The sequence below is a fragment of the Hordeum vulgare genome, chromosome 3H (genome assembly GCF_904849725.1).
Source record: "Hordeum vulgare subsp. vulgare chromosome 3H, MorexV3_pseudomolecules_assembly, whole genome shotgun sequence".
Taxonomy (NCBI): Eukaryota; Viridiplantae; Streptophyta; class Magnoliopsida; order Poales; family Poaceae; genus Hordeum; species Hordeum vulgare.
This window is the reverse complement of record NC_058520.1, coordinates 488,614,308-488,636,175: the sequence shown is the minus strand read 5'-3', so window position 1 is coordinate 488,636,175 and position 21,868 is coordinate 488,614,308. Positions and strand designations below refer to the sequence as shown.

The 21,868-nt window shown below is 44.0% G+C and overlaps 2 protein-coding genes and 1 non-coding gene across 3 annotated transcripts; 2 read left to right on the top strand and 1 right to left on the bottom strand.

Annotated features, from left to right (window-relative positions):
* The first annotated feature begins 711 nt into the window (after window positions 1-711).
* LOC123444429 (transcription factor VOZ1-like) lies at window positions 712-5,755 on the top strand. Its single transcript, XM_045121133.1, has 4 exons — window positions 712-1,211; window positions 1,307-1,588; window positions 4,342-4,867; window positions 4,958-5,755. Exons 1-4 carry the CDS (start codon window positions 987-989, stop codon window positions 5,563-5,565), a joined length of 1,641 nt encoding a protein of 546 aa, XP_044977068.1. The 5' UTR covers window positions 712-986; the 3' UTR covers window positions 5,566-5,755.
* A 1,567-nt stretch (window positions 5,756-7,322) lies between these two features.
* LOC123444428 (ATP synthase subunit epsilon, mitochondrial) lies at window positions 7,323-9,443 on the bottom strand. Its single transcript, XM_045121131.1, has 2 exons — window positions 9,029-9,443; window positions 7,323-7,609 (listed from the first exon to the last, which is right to left on the bottom strand). The coding sequence occupies exons 1-2, from the start codon at window positions 9,213-9,215 to the stop codon at window positions 7,587-7,589; spliced, it is 210 nt and encodes a 69-aa protein (XP_044977066.1). The 5' UTR covers window positions 9,216-9,443; the 3' UTR covers window positions 7,323-7,586.
* Window positions 9,444-9,519: 76 nt separating this feature from the next.
* On the top strand, window positions 9,520-9,716 carry LOC123445886. The gene has a single exon (XR_006631244.1). It is a non-coding gene; the product is annotated as a U2 spliceosomal RNA (small nuclear RNA).
* The last annotated feature ends 12,152 nt before the right edge of the window (window positions 9,717-21,868 follow it).

Genomic DNA, 21,868 nt, shown 5'->3' with positions numbered 1-21,868 from the left:
GCATGAAATCATCCGGTTTACCCATACCCCATTTAAAATGTATGCCGGTATGTTGAATGACCAACTTCCGTATTAGGGTATGTATAATGGTGCTATCTTAGGAGTGCCACATAGGATAAATGATGAGGTGGAGGAGAGGGAACTCGAAAAAAAGGTTTTGCCTTCTCTTATTTAAGAAAAGACAAGAGGTGATCTCTTAACACAATATGTCTCACCATGTTTTTAGAAATAGCTAATTATAGAAGATAAGATTAAGAGATGACTATTGTAGACTTTTTTTGTCATCCATAAATTACATGTAAGATTTAAAATAAAACTATCTTATCAACCCTTGTACATGCCCTTACCGTGCACAAACGCGTGTGTGGATGGATACTAATATCCGTTTTAGGGGTCCGCATTGCAGTGTGCCAACTCCTGTGTCTTTGGTCACCACACAAGTTGACACGGATTCATTTCGAGAAAGCAGGGATTTGAGACGGTTTGAAAAGGTGAGATTCGAACGACAAAAGGAGAAATAGAAACGTCTCATCCCACATGAAGAGGGAAGACGAACCTGGCCACCAGAGACAGACGCGGCGAGGCGAGGCGACGAAGCAAAATCGAAGAGGCAAGCGAAGGCTGCCGGGCGACGGGGCGAGCGAGTCCACCGCATGACACTGTTTTACCGGACGACGCTGTCGACTTTGACGACGAGTCGTGGATTCCTGCCTATCTACTCCGTCCGGCGGGCCCATCCCCCGCCTCCCTTTTGCCGCGGCCGTCGCTTTTCAGCGAGCCGACCCAGCAAAGTGGCAGCCATACCGAGCGAGCGAGCGAGCGAGAGAGAGAGAGAGAAAGAAAAGGACACCAAATTATACGAGCATCTCTCCTCTCGTCGCGCAAAGCGAGGGAGAGGCCGCCGCACGGCTCGGCCCCCATCCACTCCCTCCCTCCCTCCCTCCGCCGCGCCGACCGACCGGTCGGGGACGGCGCGCGCGTCGGCGATGCGGAAGGGCTCGTCGCGGTCGGGGTCGGCGCGGCACCAGCAGTTCCGCGCCCGCGCCAAGACCCGCGTCGACGACCTCCAGGACATGTTCTCCGGCCTCCAGTACGCCCGCAAGGAGGCCCGCTCCACCGACGCCGTCCTCCTCGAGGCGCAGCTCCACCAGATGCTCCGCGAGTGGCGCGCCGAGCTCAGCGTCCCGTCCCCCGCCTCCTCCCTCCAGGCGGTACGCTCCCTCCCTCCCTTTCCCCCTCTTCCGTTCCTCCGCCGTGTTGTTTTTGCTGGTGTTTGATTGGGTGGCTGTGGTCGGCGGCGCGGCAGGGGAACGACAACCGGGACCAGTCGGATCCGCCGTCCGAGACACCGCGGCCGCCGCAGCTGGCGGCGGCCGAGGAGGAGGACGACGCCACCAGCCAGCTCGTCGAGCAGCTGCCCCGGCCGTCTGCTGATCAGGCCCGCAGGCACCCGCAGGGGGGAGACCACGACATGAAGCCGGAGCCGCGCGAGGAAGCGATCGCGGATCCAGTGACGGTGGCGCAGCAGCCGCCGTCGCTGGGTCAGGGGGTTATGGCCACTCCTGCTACTGCCGTGTTCCACGATCAGGTAGTCTTAATAAGCTGTTGTTAACAGTTTGCTACTGTACTTGTGGCTGTGTTTTCTAGGCAGCGGAGGTGCGCTTGTTATAGCTTTGTGACAGTTTGCTACTGTGAATGTGTGATCCGTGGTCTTTAGATTATGTGTATACATTATAGTTGGATATATATATATGATGTGGACCTGATAGCAACTACCCTCCAGTTAGTCATCTGGTGAGGATTCTGCATTTCCTATGGAAAATAATAATAATCAAGTGTTCGTGGGGAATGACATGGGGCTCTATATCCTGATCAGTTCATCAGAATCACAAATATTCAAATTTGAATTTATATGGAGACCCGTGATGGATGTGCATATCAATATAGGTTGTCTTCAGTCTAGAGGTAAAATTAGAAATTTCTATATAATATAAGGCTTGAGCTACTGCCTTTGGTGATTTGGCTTGTTTTCCAATCTCATTGCAGTGATACTGATAGACCGGATCTAGTTGGCTTATTACTTTATTTTGGGGTAAAAATATGTGATTTACAACCACAATGGACAATATGTGGCTCCAGGAGTTGCATAGTTCTTACTATTCCTTCTTGTCTTCAACTTATGTTTGTTAAATTAGTTTGTATCTTCGATGCCGTCAGTTAAATCAAGCCTGTACAAGCGTTCTGTGCTTCTGTGCTCAAAATCGTAGCTTAAGAGTAAACTTTTATTCTTTGGCAATAGATTTTGCCTTTGAACTAAGTGTAAGACATAGTAAAGTACTAAACTCTACCGTTCTTCTATCCTTTCATTAACATGAGCATGAAAGGGCTGTATGGCAGGCGCTCTTGAAGGATCATCAGGTTAGCCAGTAACATAGGAGAGGACTTACCACGGCTGTGCTCTGGGCCAAATAGATTAGCAGCTGGTAAGGCCGGGGGCATCTTGAGATATCGATGAAAGCATAGTATAACAGTTTTCACAAACGGTTCTACGGCTCTATCCTTTCGCTGGTCTTGGATAATAATTACCTACCTAGTTTTACAATTTTGCATTACATCTATATAACAGTAATAGATTCCCGCAGACTGCAAAGCCACTGAGCTTTAGGTCTGATCCTGTAATCCATGCTCCATTTAGTCAGAGTACAGCCCCCAGGTGGTTGCAATTTTTATGTCTAGCATAAAATTGAACTCGAGAATATGCTTGTTCATATATCTCATAGAAACCGTTCTGCGCTATGTCTAGATGCTGATTAAGGGACTGGTAGCCAACTGGAATTCCAATAGTTAAGAAATTACTTGATATCTCAAGGGTGCTTCTTGTAATTGGGTGTAAATACTGGTTAGCTAAGCTGATTTATAGTGTACTTTACTATGCAAAGACACATGGAGAAGAAAACTAAAGCCTTTTGGTGGTGTACAGGAGTACTTTGCTTTTCTATTACAATTGCTTAGCTATGAAGTTAGCTGAAATTCTTCATGATTGCTTCTAGCACATGGATCTGAAACCATCCGGGTTAGTTCAGACTATTGTTAGTGTATTTGGTGAGTTCTAAAATATTTAGTTTTGTTAAGCTGATCTGCAGTATATTTGGAGACAAAAAAAGTAAGTTTTTTGGTCTTTAACCATCTCATGGGGTACAAGGGTGCTTTGTTTTTCATCTTAAATTAGGATATCATCCATTTTAGTTTCATTTTCTGCCTGCTTCTCTACCCCTTAGCTTGCTCATGTGATACCCCTGCTGATGTTTTTCTTCTTCTGCTGTGCGCTGCCTTATACTTAACTTTGGCACCAGCACATACACGATAAGCGCAGACACTGGTCAAAGTTTTTGTAGAAGTAGCAGTATCTACTTCATTCAGTTAGGGATGGGAAAAACCCTGCAAACCAAAGGATGGTTCTAAAGGATGAGGAGCAAGGAAAAAGGGATCAATCAACGTTGGATACTTCCTCTAGTAGTCTAGCAAAATCAAATATCACGCCAAATTTCAGAAGTGGAGGCAACAACGGGATCCTAACTTTCTGCCCCCTGCCTTATTCACGCTAGAAGATCTTGCACAGGGACTTCCTTATTTTGAAAAAAGAAACAATTCCTTACCATCTGAAGTCGCCATACTTAGCCTTTTTAGACATCCTCTATCTACTGCTTGCTTCTGCTCATGAACCACAAGTCCACAAGAAGATTGGAGCTGGGTTCTCCCAGTCCAGCAGTCCCAGATGTCCAGACTGAAGCCTGCTGATCTTGACCATAAAAGCCTCCCTGCAAAACCTTTCTTACCAAGCTCAAGCTGCATTCAAGAAGAGTGGTATTTCCAGCTTTGTGCGACACAGCTGGCAAAAATAGTTATTGGATGTAGGTGGACGCGGATGCGGCCGCGGTCGCCTGCATTCCTTGCACGAGCTACCAAATGTGGGTTTTTTAATTTGGTTTGAATCAAACCAAGGAAATTCATGTTGTACATGGATTTTTCTTTTATACTTGTGCACATAGGGTGAAACATCACACAACCTTGTACCTCTGCCCTGGGATTAGTTGGGATTGTGCTGCCTGAGGGATAGCATAGTGAATTTCTGGAGAAGGGGTCATCTCAGCGCCAAGACCATCAATCATCTTGCATTGTTGAGAACAGCCGCCAGTATTCTATGCTTTCTACAGGACATCTTGTTTAGATTCGGTGCCAGGTTGTTGGGAGTTTTGCCATCTGTCTGCCACTTCCATTTCTTGAGTTTTACTTTTGAAATAACTGAGCTAAATTTAACAAGGTTTTGCCATGTCCTTCCAGATGTACTATGTGAACCAGGAGCTTACTGTTGAGGATTTTCTTTACGATGATGATTACAAGATAAACCTTCCTGGGTCCAATCCAGAAATCCTCAATAACCTTGAAGGGATTGGTCAGCAAGAATATCCGCAGTTCAATTTGCCACAAGAGTTGCCCCCTAATGCCTATCTTGATATGAGCAACTATGGGCAGAATGCTGGTGATGTTTTCCTCCACATGTCAGACTTGCTCACAACAATGACTCCAGCACCTGCTTCATTCCTGAGGCCGAAGTGCGCTCTCTGGGACTGCCCTCGGCCAGCTCAAGGATCTGAAAGGTGGCAAGATTACTGCAGCATGTACCATGCTGAATTGGCTGTGAAGGAAGAGGGCCCTCCAGGCACAATGCCCGTGATCCGTCCTAGAGGCATTGATCTAAAAGACGGCCCTTTGTTTGCTGCTCTTAGTGCAAAAATCCAAGGAAAGCATGTCGGTATTCCTGTCTGTGAAGGGGCTGCAACTACGAAGTCCCCTTGGAACGCACCTGGTAACTTCTTGCCACATAACTCATGTTCTTACATTTGTATCGGTACCGGTAATTATGTTCTCACTGTTTGTTCATTTCTATCATCTGCAGAACTTTTCGACCTTTACATCTTTGAAGGTGAATCCATGAGAGAATGGCTTTTCTTTGACAAACCAAGAAGGGCATTCGACAGCGGAAACCGGAAGCAAAGGTCCCTGCCAGATTACAACGGCCGTGGCTGGCATGAATCAAGGAAGCAGGTGATGAAAGACTTTGGGGGTCTGAAGAGATCCTACTACATGGATCCACAGCCGTCTACCAGCTATGAATGGCACCTCTATGAATATGAGATCAACGACCGCGATGCCTTCGCCTTGTACCGGCTTGAATTCAAGTCCTCGGATGCAAAGAAGAGCGCTAAATCGAAATTCACTTGCAGCCCACTGATTGAAATCCAGCAGCAAATGGTCAGGCTGAGTGCGGACGGTCCCCTGGAGAACAAGCGGGCTGCCCGTGGGCGGACAAAGGATGCTAGCGCGAACATCTACCCGGTTCAAAACAGCACGGCTCACGACAATGCCCCGGACGCTTACCAGGCGGCGGCGCAGGTGGACCAGATGGCATTTTTGAACGGCAGTGTTGTTTATGGACCTCATCTCCCATACGGTTACCCGACCGAAGGAGGTGACTTCTATTGGAACTCAAACGATGGGGCTTGATAAAACCATCTTCTGACTTGTGGCATATTTCCGCCTTCAAGTTCTAACCGTATCAGCTGTAATTAAGGGGTCTATTCTATCGGCAATGGCCTCCATAATTTCTATTGGGGATGGCCTCCATAATTCTAATTGTAATGGTGGGTCAAATTTACAGGAAACGTCTCTGAGACAATGGATGAGTCTTGGTGTCTGCGCCGCAGTCCTGTACTGCGTCAGTGTCACATACTCTTACTCCCTTTGTATCTAACCAACTAAAATTATTTAGGTACAAAGGAAGTACTTACTCAGACAGTCCAGTATCCTGATAGTAAAAAAACATTTCCTTGGTGCACAGCGTAAATTACCACATTTGATTTGACAGGTCCTGTTGTCTATTGCGTCTTTTGATAGAAACTTGGGTTCTACCAGATCCTGACCGAAGGTTGTAGGAAAAGGAAGGGATCGGCCGTGGTCGCCGACGCAGGGGTGCCGTCTCGCACGGATGGGGGCGACGACGCGATGGAAAGCCGATCAAAATAGATTGATCTTTGCTTAATCTTAAAAGTATTGATTACATTCCCTAGGCTATAATAAACTGAGCTAAGCCCCTAATATTATTAAGATAACTAGACCAGTTTGGCTAACTGAGCCTCTGATCATAACAGCTTTTCTGTTCTAAATCTTGATGAAATGCTGAATTTGCGTGTGTCATACTGTATTTGTCATCCTTCAGCTGCAGCTACAAGTTTTCAGCCTCTAGAAAAGAAAGCACGTTCTGATATTTAGCACGGCTGTGAATCGTTTTGTTGTAGCGTCAATGGCTGTCATTGGCTAATCGGTTATTACCAACACGATCCTGTACAGTAGAAGTTTCAGGCAGAAAGCGCATAATATTATATACTCCCTCCGTTTCTAAATATAAGTCTTTTTAAAAATTTCACTGATAAACTACATACAAAGCAAAATGAATGAATATATACTTTAAAATATGTCTATATACATCCGCATGTAGTCTTTTGATAAAACATCTAAAAAAGACTGATATTTAGGAACCGAGGGAGCACATAAATTGCCGAGGCATGTTGGCACCTACGGCAAAAGGACCGTATAGATAGGCGCATAGGCTCCTGTCCATCGGATCTCAAAATTTTTAAAATAAATAAACCGAAGTTTCACAAAAAGGAAAATCAAAGTGTGATCCTATAATTTGTTATCAAGATTTTTTTTGATGCAACAAATGGAAGACGTTTTAGGTCAGTTAAGTAGATCCATCGTGTATCTGAACAATACTCCCAACTTATACTCCCTTCGTCTTAAAATTCTTATTTTAAATTTGTCTAAAAATGAATGTATCTAAATACTAAAACATGATTAAATACATTCATATCTAGACAAATCTAAAACAACTTTTTGAAACGAATGAAGTATAAGTTATTTTTTTAAGTCATTACTCCTAGAGGTTGTAGTAAGTACAACGCATATTATCGATGTTCCAAATTACTTGTCTTGGGTTTGTCTAGATACATCTACGGATGTATCTAACATTAACATATGTCTAAATACATCCATATGTGAACAAATATAAGACAAGTAATTTGTGACTAAGGGAGTATATTATAGATCCACATGTTTTAAACTGCCAAAACAGTTTATATTTTAAAAAGGCTGCGGAAGTGATCCGAGCACATTTAGTAATATTCGCCCTTATCATTCCTATACAACAGATCAAACATTGAGCTGGCCTTGCATTACCAATGGCACATACACCAAGGCAGTTATATAGCTAAAACAGTTTATTCATAAGCTTTAGAGATATTGTACAGTACATAATATTAAAGCATCGGCAGACATAATGTATATAAACACGCTCACTCGAGTACCACACGACAAGAGTTTCACATGGTTCATCAAGTAGGAAAGGAGCAATTAGTAAATATAACAACATAGTATCGGAATAGATCCATTGTCACCGAACGAATTTATTCTTAAGACCGGACCACAAATCAACAAACTTCTCAGAACATCACCATTACACCTGATCTTCATTCCTCATCCGTGCGCACAGCTGCAACATGAACAACCAAGTCAGTGTTCAAGAGAACAATACAGCATGAAGTAAAACCAAAGCAAGAAAGAGCCTCATCTGAATGCCCACCAGGAAGAAAGACATTAAATATGCAAGTGCACAAATCATCACAGAAGCTGGGTAAGCAAATTATTCAGAACAGCGTAGATGTTGGATTCAACACTTCATGCAAATCACGCAAGAGAACAACCATCACAGTCACTTAAGCATTCCAAAACCCAACTACATGTACTTCTGCAGTTCCTGACAGCGCCCCCGAGTTGCAATTACAATATCGATACTTATATGAAGCACAAAATCAATATCGCTACAGATCCCTACGAACCTAATTCCGTTTCAAAGAAAAACTACAAACCTAATTGCACCTATCCAGCTGTTTTACTCAGTGTTCACATGCAATCATGCATGCGGCTGAATAAACTCCCTCTGCTTTGGTACCAGCTCTGAGCATACAAATAGGGTATGACAAATCTTAAGAGGCATTTTCAGAACTATGTGGCATGAATGACGCTAAAAGTGATAAACTACATGTGCTAATTATTACCACACCAGCCCCATCTATTAGTAAACACACATGCCTTTGCCTCGTGAGGTTTCTGTCATTGGCATGAGTTCGTGAATGCTAATGCGCACACAGCAGACACATGGTGCCACGAATTAAGCTCATGGTATTTTCCTTGCATCAGGGGAAAAAAATCGGTCACAAAAGCTTGCAGGGATTAATCAATAACCATGACTGCGTAGAAGTTCAGGAGGGATTCCAACAGTTAATCTTCAAATACAGTCACCACTATTGAGTTTCTCCTGGTTTTAATGGAATAAATATATTTTTACCTGGTAACATTATGCATAAAACAGAGACGATAAGCACCATCATGCCCACCCAATCCAGCCTATGAAAGGTAACATTCAGGATAGTACCCTCACTATTTATTACCACTTCATGCGTTCATGGTTATTCGTCTCTATTTTCCAGGAGACAAGTAACACTATGTTAGTGCTAAAACTGTTAAACATAATCTTACGATTCTAGCAGCTCCAGGCTATAGGAAGAATTAAAATTCCCAATACACCGTCGTCCTTAGCAGATGGCAAAATAATCTTGTACAGTATGTATGTTACACTGACAGCTAACTTTAAGAACATCCCCTCCTCACACGCATTTCTACCAACAGAAGAAAAAAAAAGCGACGCACACCAGATCCGTGCCATTTAACAGATCGTATTCAATCCAGCAGATCAACCTAGACAGGTAAACCGGTAGGGTAGACCTAGAAACAAGATCCACATCCAACAACACAAAGCCAGATCCACGAACCCTAGATTCATTCCGTGACCAGGCAAATCAAACCGGGTCAAGGACGCGAGACAAGGGCTTGATCGGATCGGGGAACTTACTGGGCTTCTGCTGCTTCTCGTCGGTCCACTTGGAGAGGGAGAAGTGGACCTTCTCGCGGGAGGAGAGCTCGGTCTTGAAGGGCTCCTTGAGGCAGCTCCGCACCAGCGCCGCGCAGACGTTGGAGTAGCCGATGTAGGTCATCCCCGCCGCACGCCAGAAGGGCACCGCCGCCGTCACCGCCGACATCGTCGTCGCCTCCGCCTCCTCTGCTTCTTTTTTCTTCTCTTCTCTAGGGTAGAATAGAATGCTCTTCCTTCCCTCTCTGCTCGAGACGCCGCCGCCGCAGATAGGGATGGGGAAATGGGCTTTGAGGCCCTTTTATCTTCTCGCTGGGCCTCTTTGCTTCTGCCCAAACGGTCGGGACTCGGGAGCGAAGCCCACCCCGCAGACGGGAAACCTCCCGGTTCGATTAGTCCCACATCGCTCGCGGAGCACGGCGGGGCAGGGTCGGACGAGTATAAATGGAGGGGCGGGGGCACGGTTGTAAGTCATACCTTTCTCGGCCTTTTGGCTAAGATCAAGTGTAGTATCTGTTCTTATCAGTTTAATATCTGATATGTGGGCCATGCGCCCACAACGATATTAAATTTATTTTTTATGGGGGAGGATCCACCACAGTGGCTTGCTGCTGGGCTCCTCACGCGTTCCCTGGACGTTGCACTGCTGTCCAGGTGTGGCGCACCCCAACCAAATCTAAATTAACTATTTTGATCGGGTTAAGTTGAGGTGGCTGAAGTATTAAGGTTTTGAACACTGTTCTACCGGTTGAATGCCCATTGCAGCACTCAAGCTAATGTTGTATTTAAAAAATAGGCGAAGCTTTCTTGAAAAAGTATGGATTATTGTTTTGTTTTGTGAACATAGTACAAGTAAGGAATAGATGCATTATCGTATTTATATTTCTGAATAAGTGTCATTTATTGCCTCTGACTGTTTCATGAAAAAATTGGACGGGACTGAAATATTCTGCTGGGCACTGGACAGCTTAGCCATTTGTGGGTGTGTGATTTGTCTCACGATTTTATAGACCTCTTTCGAATATCTTTCTGCCCATGCAGGCATTGCCGCAAATCATTATCTTTGATTTATAAAAAATTTAGCAACGGATATTCAGGATTTCAACAATAAGTAGTTTCTTTTTTCCATTCGTTACTTAACCCCCTTCACGCACACTATCGTGTAAGTGCGTTGTATGCGACGACTCTCTCTACATGTACGACGATGATCGTTCGAGTCAATAAATACCAAATTTTAGTTTAGGCAATGTACTTTTTTGGATTCTTTTTATTCTTAATTACTTCCTTCGTCCCAAAATTCTTGTTTTAGGTTTGTTTAGAAACGGATGTATCTACCTAATAATAAAGCGGCTATTGCTTCCGTCGGAAAACCCACTACGGAATTTTTGTAATAAAGCCCGTGTAATTTTTGTTATTCAACCTGCGCTTCATCATTTACTGCAACGCAAAAGAAAAAAAATGATTCGCTGCAAAAATTATACCCGTACGCATCGCCTCCTCCAATCGACCCTCGGCCACCCTGGCCTGTGCCGAGGCCGCCGCAACACCACTCACCGCTATGGCCGACCTCAACCACCACCGCTGCCGATCTCAACCCACCCGCCTCCGCGGGTGTACCTCTCCCCACTCACTGCCCCCGTTGCGGCGCTCGAGCGCATCGCGTCGACCCTGGTCCACCCTGGCCAGTGCCCAGACCGCTGCCACACCACTCATCGCCGCGGCCGACCTCAACCACCAGTGATGTTGATCTCAACCCACCCACCTCCACGGTCGTACCTCTGCCCGCTTGTTGCCCCCGTTTCGGCGCTCGAGCACAGCTTCTGGATCAAATCAACGCGACAACTACATCGACTTGGGATGATGCGTCTGCTCGATGCAGAACGGCGTCGGCGCGCGGATAAGGCGCGACGGAGCGAAGTACTTGCAGGTGGAGGCGGGCCTCCATGGCTCATACGGGGAACTCCGAGGTTATGGCGCGGCAACGACGACTCCTTATGGCCACATAGAGGCGCCTAACCCCTTGCTCCCCTCATCGTATCCCCTCCTCCGTTAGGAACTCATCATCTCGTGAGATGCCCTCCCCATGCCTCCAACCGTGTGCCAAGCACCGGCAAGAAATTTTGTTTTGTGGGAATTTGTTTTGCTGATGAATGAATGTATTGAATGTAAGATTGCATTGTTGTAGAGAGAGAGAATGGAACACCACCTTCAGTTTGTCATCTGATCCCACATTCTCTACCCCATGAGTGAAATAAGATAACAGTCCATTAATCAATTCAGGTAGCCTCTTTGTTTTGCTTTGCTTGTCCCGCTCAATTTCTCATCATGATGGAATTAACAATGGACGGGTTGATTTCTCAACAAAATAGGATAGGACTGACTACATTAGTTAGTTAGCTTATTATTTTAATAAATCAACATTATTATAAAAAGATTAAAAGCTTGTGGTATTTTTTTCTCCCGTTGCAACGCACGGGCCCTTTTGCTAGTTATTAAAACGTGACTAGATACATTCATATTTAGACAAATCTAAGACAATAATTTTGGGACGGAGGGAGTACGTACTTTCTAAACTTTATTTTATGGCGAAGCACGAACAAGGGCACGTGGCGCCGAGTTTCACGGGTAGAAGGGGAACTTTCGTGGACACCAAGACCTACCATCGCCTGCCTCATCTAGGGTTAGGGTTGGCTCCTGCGACATGGGCGATCCCCTGCCCTTGTCGTCGTCGCCGCCGGTGCTGCCTAAGGATGGAAGCCTATCGGTGTTGAGGGGGGCCTCCCCCCAACGCACGTCTCCGCTGTCTCCGTCGTCAAAGTGTCCTCTTCTACCCCGGACGAGAGGAGTCCGAAGCCTACACGAAGGAAGCCACGCGTTAAACCCTATTTATAGGTGCGGCCGGCAGATCGACCATAGACGTCCCCGACAACGCAACCCCGAGCCGCCTGACCCCGGCTCCGGATCGCTTGCCTCGATGTCGTCTTCAGCGTCGTTTCACGCTGGTGGTGGGGGTGATCATGGGGGGCCGGTGAGGTTCCTACCCACCCGAAGCCACCGCGCGAGGGGGGCATAGTGACGTCGGGAGCTCGGAGGACTCACAATCTCGGGCAACGTCAGGAAGAAGAGAACATCAACTGGGATGCTCGGAGGGCGGGTGGCGGCCTGACGGGGCCCGCTGAAGCACACCTCGGAGGTGAAGTGATCATGGACGATGTGGCCTTTTGTCGTAGTTGATCAGCGAATAAAAGTATACACTCAAGTATGGATCATCAGTACTCTTTTATGATTCTTGAGTCCTTAGGGGTCCCGCACTATTAAGAGGGGATCACAGGTTTTGCGATGAACTTGCTCAAATTACATCTTCACTTTGTGTTCAGACCACATCTCCACTGCTCTGCTGTTATGTGAAAACAGAACCAGTGCCTCGGACATCCGGCCTCCTCCGGACGTCCGAGGACCGGACGCCCGACAGCTTCGGAAATCCGGAATCCTATACCAGAGAAATCAGAGCCATATAACTCAGACTTCCGGCTACCTCCGGGCGTCCGAGGCCCGGATGTCCCGCCAAGTCCCGGAAATCCGGAAGCCTGCACCAGTAGAAGTTGAGCTCTATATCTCGGAAATCCGTCTCCCTCCGGACGTCCGAGCGCCGGACGTCCGACACCCGTCGGAAATCCGGAACCTACCACCAGTAGAAATTGTGTTGTATAACACGGACTTCCGGGCCACTCCGGACGTCCGTATGTTGATGAATTCAAATATGTTCACGCACATCTACAGGCCTCGGACGACCGACCCCTGTCGGACGTCCGGCCGCTGATGAATTCAGAAGAGTTCCAGTCATGCCTACAGGTCTCAGACGTCCGACCTCTGTCGGATGTCCGGTCCCTCGCGGACGCCCGGACTTCCGACAACTGTCGGACGTCCGGACCCTGTGTGACTTAAAGTGTCCCCAACGGCTCTTTTTCTCTCCCCACTATAAATACCCCCCTCCCACTTCGTGAGAGGGTTGCCCAACACAGCCTTATCCTCATAAGAACACACTTCCACCTCACACACATTTGCTCACTCCAAATCTTAGATCCCAAGAGCATTTGTGAGCCCCTTTGAGAGTTGTTCCAATCGATAGATCTTCTCCCTCTCCTTCTCTCAACCCAAACTATTTGTGATTTGATCAAGTTTTGAGCATTCCCCGTGATCTTATTACTCTTGGAGGTTGGAGACTCCTAGGCGGTAGGAGTTCTTCGAAGAGGAATCAATTCGTGTGATTTCCCCCGGAAAAGTTTGTGAGGGTTTGGAAGCCACCTCAAAGGCTTACCACTAGTGGTTGAGAAACGCCTTCGTGGTGTTATCTCAAAGGGAGAATAGGGTGAGCCTTCGTGGCGTTGGTGTGCCTTCGTGGTAACATCCACCTCTCTAACGATGACTAGCTTCCCTCCAAGGAAGTGAACATCGGGATACATCTTCGTCTCAGTGACCTTGGTTATCCTTAACCCTAACTCCTTACTTGTGGTTTACTTGTGTTATTTGAGCATACATACATTGCATATTGCTTGTGCTCATTATATTGTGTTGGCTATTTCTTGTACAAGATTAATCATTCAAGCATACCCTCTATATCCACACGTACATACTATCAACCCTTGATATATCGTTTGATATAGTGTGATCTAATATCTTGTGTTATTTACCTACTTGTCGTGTGATATAGCTCAAGTAAGTTTGTGTAACTTACTTGTGCTTGTTAGTAACTGCATTGTGTCCATCTTGGTAGATCGTGTTGTTGATACACGTTGCAGTGCCTAGTGCATTTAGGATTTGTGCTTGACAAGTACCCTCTTAGTTTATTTTCGCATTAGGTTCAAGCCAAATCTGAAGAAGTTTTTAAATAGCCTATTCACCCCCCCTCTAGGCATCATCGAGGTCTTTTCAATTGGTATCAGAGCTAGGTCTCTCTTTAATTAGGTTTCACGACCTTGAGAGTATCGATGTCGACTATTGTATTAGTGCACAATGGCATCTTTGACTTTGATGGCACAAATTATACCCTATGGAGAATTTGTATGCTTCATCACTTTCGGGCCATGGGCCCAAATACTTTACGAATTATTCTTGAAGGGATTGCCGACAAAAAGGATGATGCATCTTCATCTACTAATGAAATGTATCTTGATTGCGAGGCTTTTCTTGCCATTCATCGAACCATAAGTCCTGAAGTGTTTAAGTCTATCTCGACTTGCAAGTCAGCTCATGAAGTTTGGACTAAACTTGAAGATATATATGGTGGGTCCAATCTTGATGAAGACGGTATTATGATGAAGGAGTTGGTGCATGAGCTCTTCACTCTTTTCGATCCTAAAGAGTCCACCACTACTTCCATATCCGATTGCTTGCACACCTCAGCATCTTCAATCTCACAAGGTAATGACATGGTGAGTGAAGAAATATATGTTGATGAAAATGGCTTAGCCTCTATGGACACGAGCATATCTAGCACCACACATAGTGTAAATTATTGTGCTGATAGGTCATGCATTCCACCTAAAGATTCCTTGACAAATGTCTGTGGTGATATGTCTGCTTCCTCGTGTCCTCTTGATCAAAATATCTTGTTTCTCCCTAGTTGCTCTATGACTAACCATTTAGGGGAATTCAAGAAATATGAAGTACTTTTGACTAATGAAGAATCTGATTCACCAAAAGAATCATCATCAAGTCCTCCTGTTCACATGTACCTCATGGCAAGAGGTAATAATGAGGTATCATCTTCCCTGTGCAATAACGATGATATTTGCGATGAGGATGGTGATGATGACTTGACTGAAAATATCTATGTGATCAGTAAAATTCTTCATAAAGCTAAAAATAACTCTCTTCAAAGGTTCCAAGATGTTCTTGCTTACTTTGAAAATTGTAATGATTCACTTAATCATGAACAAGCTAAAAGTGAACAACTTGAACTTGAACTTGAGAAGAGTCATCAAGCATGTAGAGACTTAAGAACTTCAAAAGGAGAGATTGAAGTTGCTCATGATAAACTTAAAAAGGATTTTGAGGTCCTTCTCCTTGAATGCAATAATGTCAAGGGAGAGCTCATCAAAACCTCTAAGATCTATGAGGAGCTTCAATCTACTCATGAGAAGTCTCTATTTGCTACTTACTTCTCTCATATTGTTGATGATACTTGTACATCTAACTCTACCTCTTTTGAAGTATCAACATTGAAGGAGAATGTTGAGCTACGTGCTCAACTTGATTTACTAACTAGCAATTATGGGAAGTTGGAAGAAAACCATGTAATGCTCACAAGCTCTCATGCCGATCTTCTAACATCCCATAATGTGCAAAAGTTAGCTCATGAGGCTATCATCACCAAGGTAACATCAAGCGAGCCTCATGTGGACAATGGCACTACTTCTGGTCAAAGTACTATATTTCCATGTGCTAGTCCTCGTAATTCGTCTACTCATAATGTTGCTACCTCGTGTGATGAATTACTTTCCTTGCCTTGTTGCTCTAACATCGAAGCTTACACTTCCTCTAGTACTTGCATTGATACTAACCGTGCAGAGGAAATCAAAGAGCTCAAGGCCCAAGTCACTTCTTTGAAGAAAGACTTGGAACAGTGTCATGAAGAGATGCCCACACTCAACAATGTCCTGTGTGAGCAAACATCTCCGAATGACAAAAATGAGTTTGGAGTAAACTCAAACAAGAACAAGAGGGGCCTAGAACAAGTCAATAATTCGGCCAAAATCATTTGCTTCAAGTGCAAAGTTAAAGGGCACCCTGTTAGATCTTGCCCTCTGAAGACGAAGTCTCAAAGTCACAAGCAACAAGGGAAGCGGCCACAAACTCAATCACATATTCAACTACAAGTTGAAGCAAGGCCTCTTCCCAATAAGACCCAAACCAACACTCCCCGAGGTGAGAAATCAACTGCGAAGAAAGAAAAGGGTAGATGTTGCTACTTATGTCGTGAGAAGGGTCACGTCGCTTCGTCTTGCACAAGAGGTAACTTATCCAACCCAATCACTATTGATGATATCTATTCCCTTGGGAAGGATAAGGTTGGCAATGTGTTTGCCAAGTTTGTTGGTACTCAAAATGGTGTCAAGAAAAGAACCATTTGGTTTGCCAAGCCTATTGTGATTAACTTCTTAGGACCCAACGTAGTTGGGGACCAACAAGCTCAAACTTGATCAATAGGTGACTATGGAGGACATTAGAGACTTGGATACATAATGAAGAATTAATGGGTCTTCATCATTCATATTATCTCAAGCCAAGTCATTTGGATTATCAAGTTTCTATCTTATATCTAATGTGCCTCCTTACGGTAACTTATACTTAAACTGTTTACATTGTTAGGTGCTTGCCCCCCTTTTGCATGTTGTGGTTTTGTACCTTGCATGTGTTTGTATATGTTGTGCTTCCAACTTGCTTATCTTGAGTAATCAAGTATGTGTATGTTGGTTTGCACATCATGTACATGTGAGTCTTGTATTGAGCCTATTTGCATCTTGTCTGTATTTTTGTTGGCTCTTGTGAGAGATTAATGGATTATTCCATTGTGGGGGAGTGATGTGCTTTGCACACCTCACAATCCTATAAATGTGTATACATGGGGAATACCACTTAGTTTTGATGCTTCAAGATTATCTAGTGTCTATGTGGTATGTCTTACTCATGAGAAATTCACATTCTATATGGTCCATTAAGTATCTCTTGTTGGTTCTAATTTGCCACTTGTCAATGTTATTGGTTTATCACATTGTGGGGGAGTAATATGCTATGTGCATATTACAAACCTAGAAAATGTGTACATTTGACGTATTGCCACTTAGTGTTGATATTGTAAATTATCTTGTTCCTAGGTGGCATGTTAGCTCTACAAGTGACATTTGCTTGCGTTTTATGGGTAAAGATGATCTTGGATATATTTGTGATCTACCAATGAGTATCATTTCAAAAATACTTCTTGTCGTTGACAATTGGTATTCCCATCATGTGATTGGAATTGATAATCATCTTTACATTGGATTTTGTGTTTCATTTGTCTTTCTTGCCTCTTATGAATCTATTTTTAACATGTCTAGTGTGGTTATAGATATAGAGAAAGTGATGATCCCATCGTGTGAGTGTTGTATTCAAATGCAAATTCTATATAATGCACGTCCCTTGGGGGAGCTATCCTATTCTCTTTAAAACACTCTCTTTATTCACCCATCATAAAATCATTTGATCCCCATCAAGTGTGTGTTGATGGGAGGCAAGTCTTGCTCTTTATGATGCTTTGTGCCATCATGAAAATTTGTAGAGGGCTTTGTTTGTTGGAACCTAGCTCTCTCTTGGAAACTAGATACTTCGTGTTTGTTTTCCTTCAATTGGTTTCTTGTTGCCTTCTAATTGGCACGTGTCAATGGATATCTCATTCCTTGATGTATCTTTTTAATTGATATCTTTCAAGTGATAGTTCTTTTGTTTTAGGATCTTATTATCACTTGATACCTTGTCTTTTGGTGACTTATCAACTTTGTGTTGATTTGACTCTTAAGAGTCTTGAGCATGCGTATCATATCTACTTTATACAACTTCTTTTGCTTGCTTTCCTTCTTTGACCCAATATATATGGGAAATTCCACCTTGTCATAAATTGGCTAAAGTGTGCATGAAATTCAAATTCATATCTATATGCACATATGTATGTGGAGTTTGTCCTATGTATTGCTGGTTTTCTAACTCTTTGGTCCCAATGAGTTTGGGCACCATTTTGTTTGTTTTGTTGTTCCAGGAACAACTGGAGATGCATTGGATGCTCGGCTCACCTATAAGGAAGATGTTGAGACCATGTGATTGTTGGAGCCAAGTTAGGATGATCAAGGAACAACCATCTACTACATCAATCCAATGTTGTCTCGGTAACAAGTATCCACTTCATGCATTATTTTCTTGCAAAGGACCCAACCTGTCTTTTCTTTTCCAGGTTGCATCATGGCATGAATCTCTTTATTCGTTCATGTAGTACTTGTTTGCTTTCTCAAAGCATCCGAACGATGATGTCTTACTACTAGTTGGGATGCCTTTGATGTTTGTATGTTGGAAGTTCATATTATACAATAAGAAAATATTTGGCCATGTGCTATGCTTCCAAGCAAAAGATCTCATTGATATATTTATGACTTCCTTTTGGATATCTAGTTTGTTCCTTCTTGTAACCATTTCATGTGTACATCCTTCTTTGTGGATATATATCATCATGATTGTCTTCTACTTAGAATCTTTTACAGATGAGAGAAGTTACATCTCTAATTGATATCCTCTTTTCCTTCACGTCCATCGTTGCATTTCCTCTTTCAAGTTTTTTTTATGGCTTCGTGAAAGGATTTGTTTTGAGTGCGCATCTTATTTCTACATCTTGATGCACTCTTTGGCAGTGAAGATTATTTTTCCTCATGCTTGTCTTGATGAGGGTTTTGCCATTTCAACTAGTATCCCTTCTATTGACAAGGTTCTTACTTCCTATCTTCACAATGGGTTGTCACAAGCATTGGTTCTTATTTTGTTTATTAGTAAGCTTGTGAACCCATTTTCTAGTATGTGTGTGTGGGAATGATATGTCTTGCACTTTGTATCTCATATTCATCAAGACTATGTTGATGAGCAATGCTCATCCTTATCTTAAGTCTTCTCAAGTGCTTTGCCATGATTCACACACATTACTTTGGTTGAGCTTATTCTTAAGTTGCTTCCTTTACATGTTGCTCAACCATTAGTTTTGTGCAATTGATATGCCTATTGTCTCATCTATCGTCTTGCACTCGTCGTGTGTGTCTATTAATTCTGGGGGAGCAACGATCCTATTTTGTGCACCTGTGTCAAATACAAAAATCTCATATTAGTGCACAAATCATGGGGAGCTTCTCTAGTTTTTGATAAAGCACTGTGTTGCCTCTATCATAATATCTTTTATTCATGTGGTTCGAAGGACCATATGATTGTTTGTTCCATCTGGAATTCTTTGATTGCTTGCCTCCATCTTTGTATGTCTTTGTGGCATACGATCCTTTTTTCCTCCAACTACTTATCATTGTATTTGTGTATTTTTCTGCACTCATTTGCTGAGAAGTACACACTTTTTGGAGGACCACCTACTATTTTGGCTTTCTAAACTTGTCGTCCATTTTGGCAATCGATGCCAATGGGGGAGAAGTTTAGAGAGTTTACTTTGGATACGTCTAGAGGGTTTTGCTTTTATTGCGTAAGCATTTACATCTTGCACACACGTACTATTACCTTGTATGTGTGCGCTTGGTTATGCTTATCTCCTTATATAAACTCTCTTGAAGTGGTTGTCTTCAATTACCAAAATGGGGGAGATTGTTAGAGCATATATCTCCATATGTGGTTTTGGTAATTGATGACAACTCCTATGGACTAATGGTTGCTTTAAGTTATATTTATAGGACTTGTCCATAGGCACTTCGTGAAGTCCATCTGTTGGGTTCAAGGAGTTTATATGTTGACCAAGATGTTATTCAAGTTATTATCCAAAGAATGGTCATAGAAACACTAGGTTGATCAAGATCTCAGCCAAAGAGTAAATCAATATGATCAACACACAAAGCGTATAAGATGTACCGAGAGGGATCAAGTGATCTCATATCTCAGACAAAGAGTAAATCAAGATGATCAACACACAAACCGTATAAGATGTACCGAGAGGGATCAAGTGATCCCATGGTATGGTAAGCATTGTCCATTACGTGTTTGTGTACTAACCCATGGTCTTTATGAGACTCCTATGTGGGGGTTAGGTGTGCTTCCACTGGGCTTGCGTCAAAAGGAAGATCTCATACAACCCATGAAGGATGACGTCAAGTGGTGATCGTCATCAAGATTGTGGTGTGCAAGTTCAAGCGGATCAGCACGAATATATCATTGAAACTATTGTCAATGATCATGTGCTGACAAGGACAACCTCATGTGCTAACAAGGACAAGATCAAGATAAGCATTCCTGAGCACTACATGCTTGATTCTTGTGGATGTTCACATGATGGACAGGACAAGATCAAGATAAGAATTCTTGACAACTTCATGCTTGATTCTTGTGGATGTTCACGTGGTGGACAAATGAAGATGAATACATAAGCTAGGCTTTCCGCATTGTGTATGGGAAAGCTACTTGAAGAGTTCATCATGTCTTGCTTTCAACTTGAGCCAAGAAGGAACAACAACATCAAGCTCAAGTGAAAGGGCTAACTCAAAGGTATCAGTTCCTTTGACGTTAGTTGTGCGGAGTGATGATCAGCGAATAAAAGTATACACTCAAGTATGGATCATCAGTACTCTTTTATGATTCTTGAGTCCTTAGGGATCCCACACTATTAAGAGGGGATCACAGGTTTTGCGATGAACTTGCTCAAACTACATCTTCACTTTGTGTTCAGACCACATCTCCACTGCTCTGTTGTTATCTAAAAACAAAACCAGTGCCTCGGACATCCGGCCTCCTCCGGACGTCCGAGGACCGGACGCCCGACGGCTTCGGAAATCCGGAATCCTATACCAGAGAAATCAGAGCCATATAACTCGGACTTCCGGCTACCTCCGGACGTCCGAGGCCCGGATGTCCGGCCAAGTCCCGGAAATCCGGAAGCCTGCACCAGTAGAAGTTGAGTTCTATATCTCGGAAATCCGGCTCCCTCCGGACATCCGACACCCGTCGGAAATCCGGAACCTACCACCAGTAGAAATTGTGCTGTATAACACGGACTTCCAGGCCACTCCGGACGTCCGTATGCTGATGAATTCAAATATGTTCACGCACATCTACATGCCTCGGACGACCGACCCCTGTCGGACGTCCGGCCGCTGATGAATTCAGAAGAGTTCCAGTCATGCCTACAGGTCTCAGACGTCCGACCTCTGTCGGACGTCCGGTCCCTCGCGGACGCCCGGACTTCCGACAACTGTCGGACGTCCGGACCCTATGTGACTTAAAGTGTCCCCAACGGCTCTTTTTCTCTCCCCACTATAAATACCCCCTCCCACTTCGTGAGAGGGTTTCCCAACACAGCCTTATCCTCATAAGAACACACTTCCACCTCACACACATTTGCTCACTCCAAATCTTAGATCCCAAGAGCATTTGTGAGCCCCTTTGAGAGTTGTTCCAATCAAAAGATAGATATTCTCCCTCTCCTTCTCTCAACCCAAGCTATTTGTGATTTGAGCAAGTTTTGAGCATTCCCCGTGATCTTATTACTCTTGGAGGTTGGAGACTCCTAGGCGGTAGGAGTTCTTCGGAGAGGAATCAATTCGTGTGATTTCCCCCGGAAAAGTTTGTGAGGGTTTGGAAGCCACCTCAAAGGCTTACCACTAGTGGTTGAGAAACGCCTTCGTGGTGTTATCTCAAAGGGAGAATATGGTGAGCCTTCGTGGCGTTGGTGTGCCTTCGTGGTAACATCCACCTCTCTAACGGTGACTAGCTTCCCTCCAAGGAAGTGAACATCGGGATACATCTTCGTCTCAGTGACCTTGGTTATCCTTAACCCTAACTCCTTACTTGTGGTTTACTTGTGTTATTTGAGCATACATACATTGCATATTGCTTGTGCTCATTATATTGTGTTGGCTATTTCTTGTACAAGATTAATCATTCAAGCATACCCTCTATATCCACACGTACATACTTGCAACCCTTGATATATCGTGTGATATAGTGTGATCTAGTATCTTGTGTTATTTACCTACTTGTCGTGTGATATAGCTCAAGTAAGTTTGTGTAACTTACTTGTGCTTGTTAGTAACTGCATTG

Bases quoted from the DNA above. Each gene is read 5' to 3' on its own strand.
- LOC123444429 (XM_045121133.1), top strand. From the start codon at position 987: ATGCGGAAGGGCTCGTCGCGGTCGGGGTCGGCGCGGCACCAGCAGTTC. The intron at 1,589-4,341 runs GTAGTCTTAATA...ATGTCCTTCCAG, and splicing joins CTGCCGTGTTCCACGATCAG to ATGTACTATGTGAACCAGGA. The intron at 4,868-4,957 runs GTAACTTCTTGC...TATCATCTGCAG, and splicing joins GTCCCCTTGGAACGCACCTG to AACTTTTCGACCTTTACATC.
- LOC123444428 (XM_045121131.1), bottom strand. From the start codon at position 9,215: ATGTCGGCGGTGACGGCGGCGGTGCCCTTCTGGCGTGCGGCGGGGATG. The intron at 7,610-9,028 runs GTAAGTTCCCCG...TTCATGTTGCAG, and splicing joins CGAGAAGCAGCAGAAGCCCA to CTGTGCGCACGGATGAGGAA.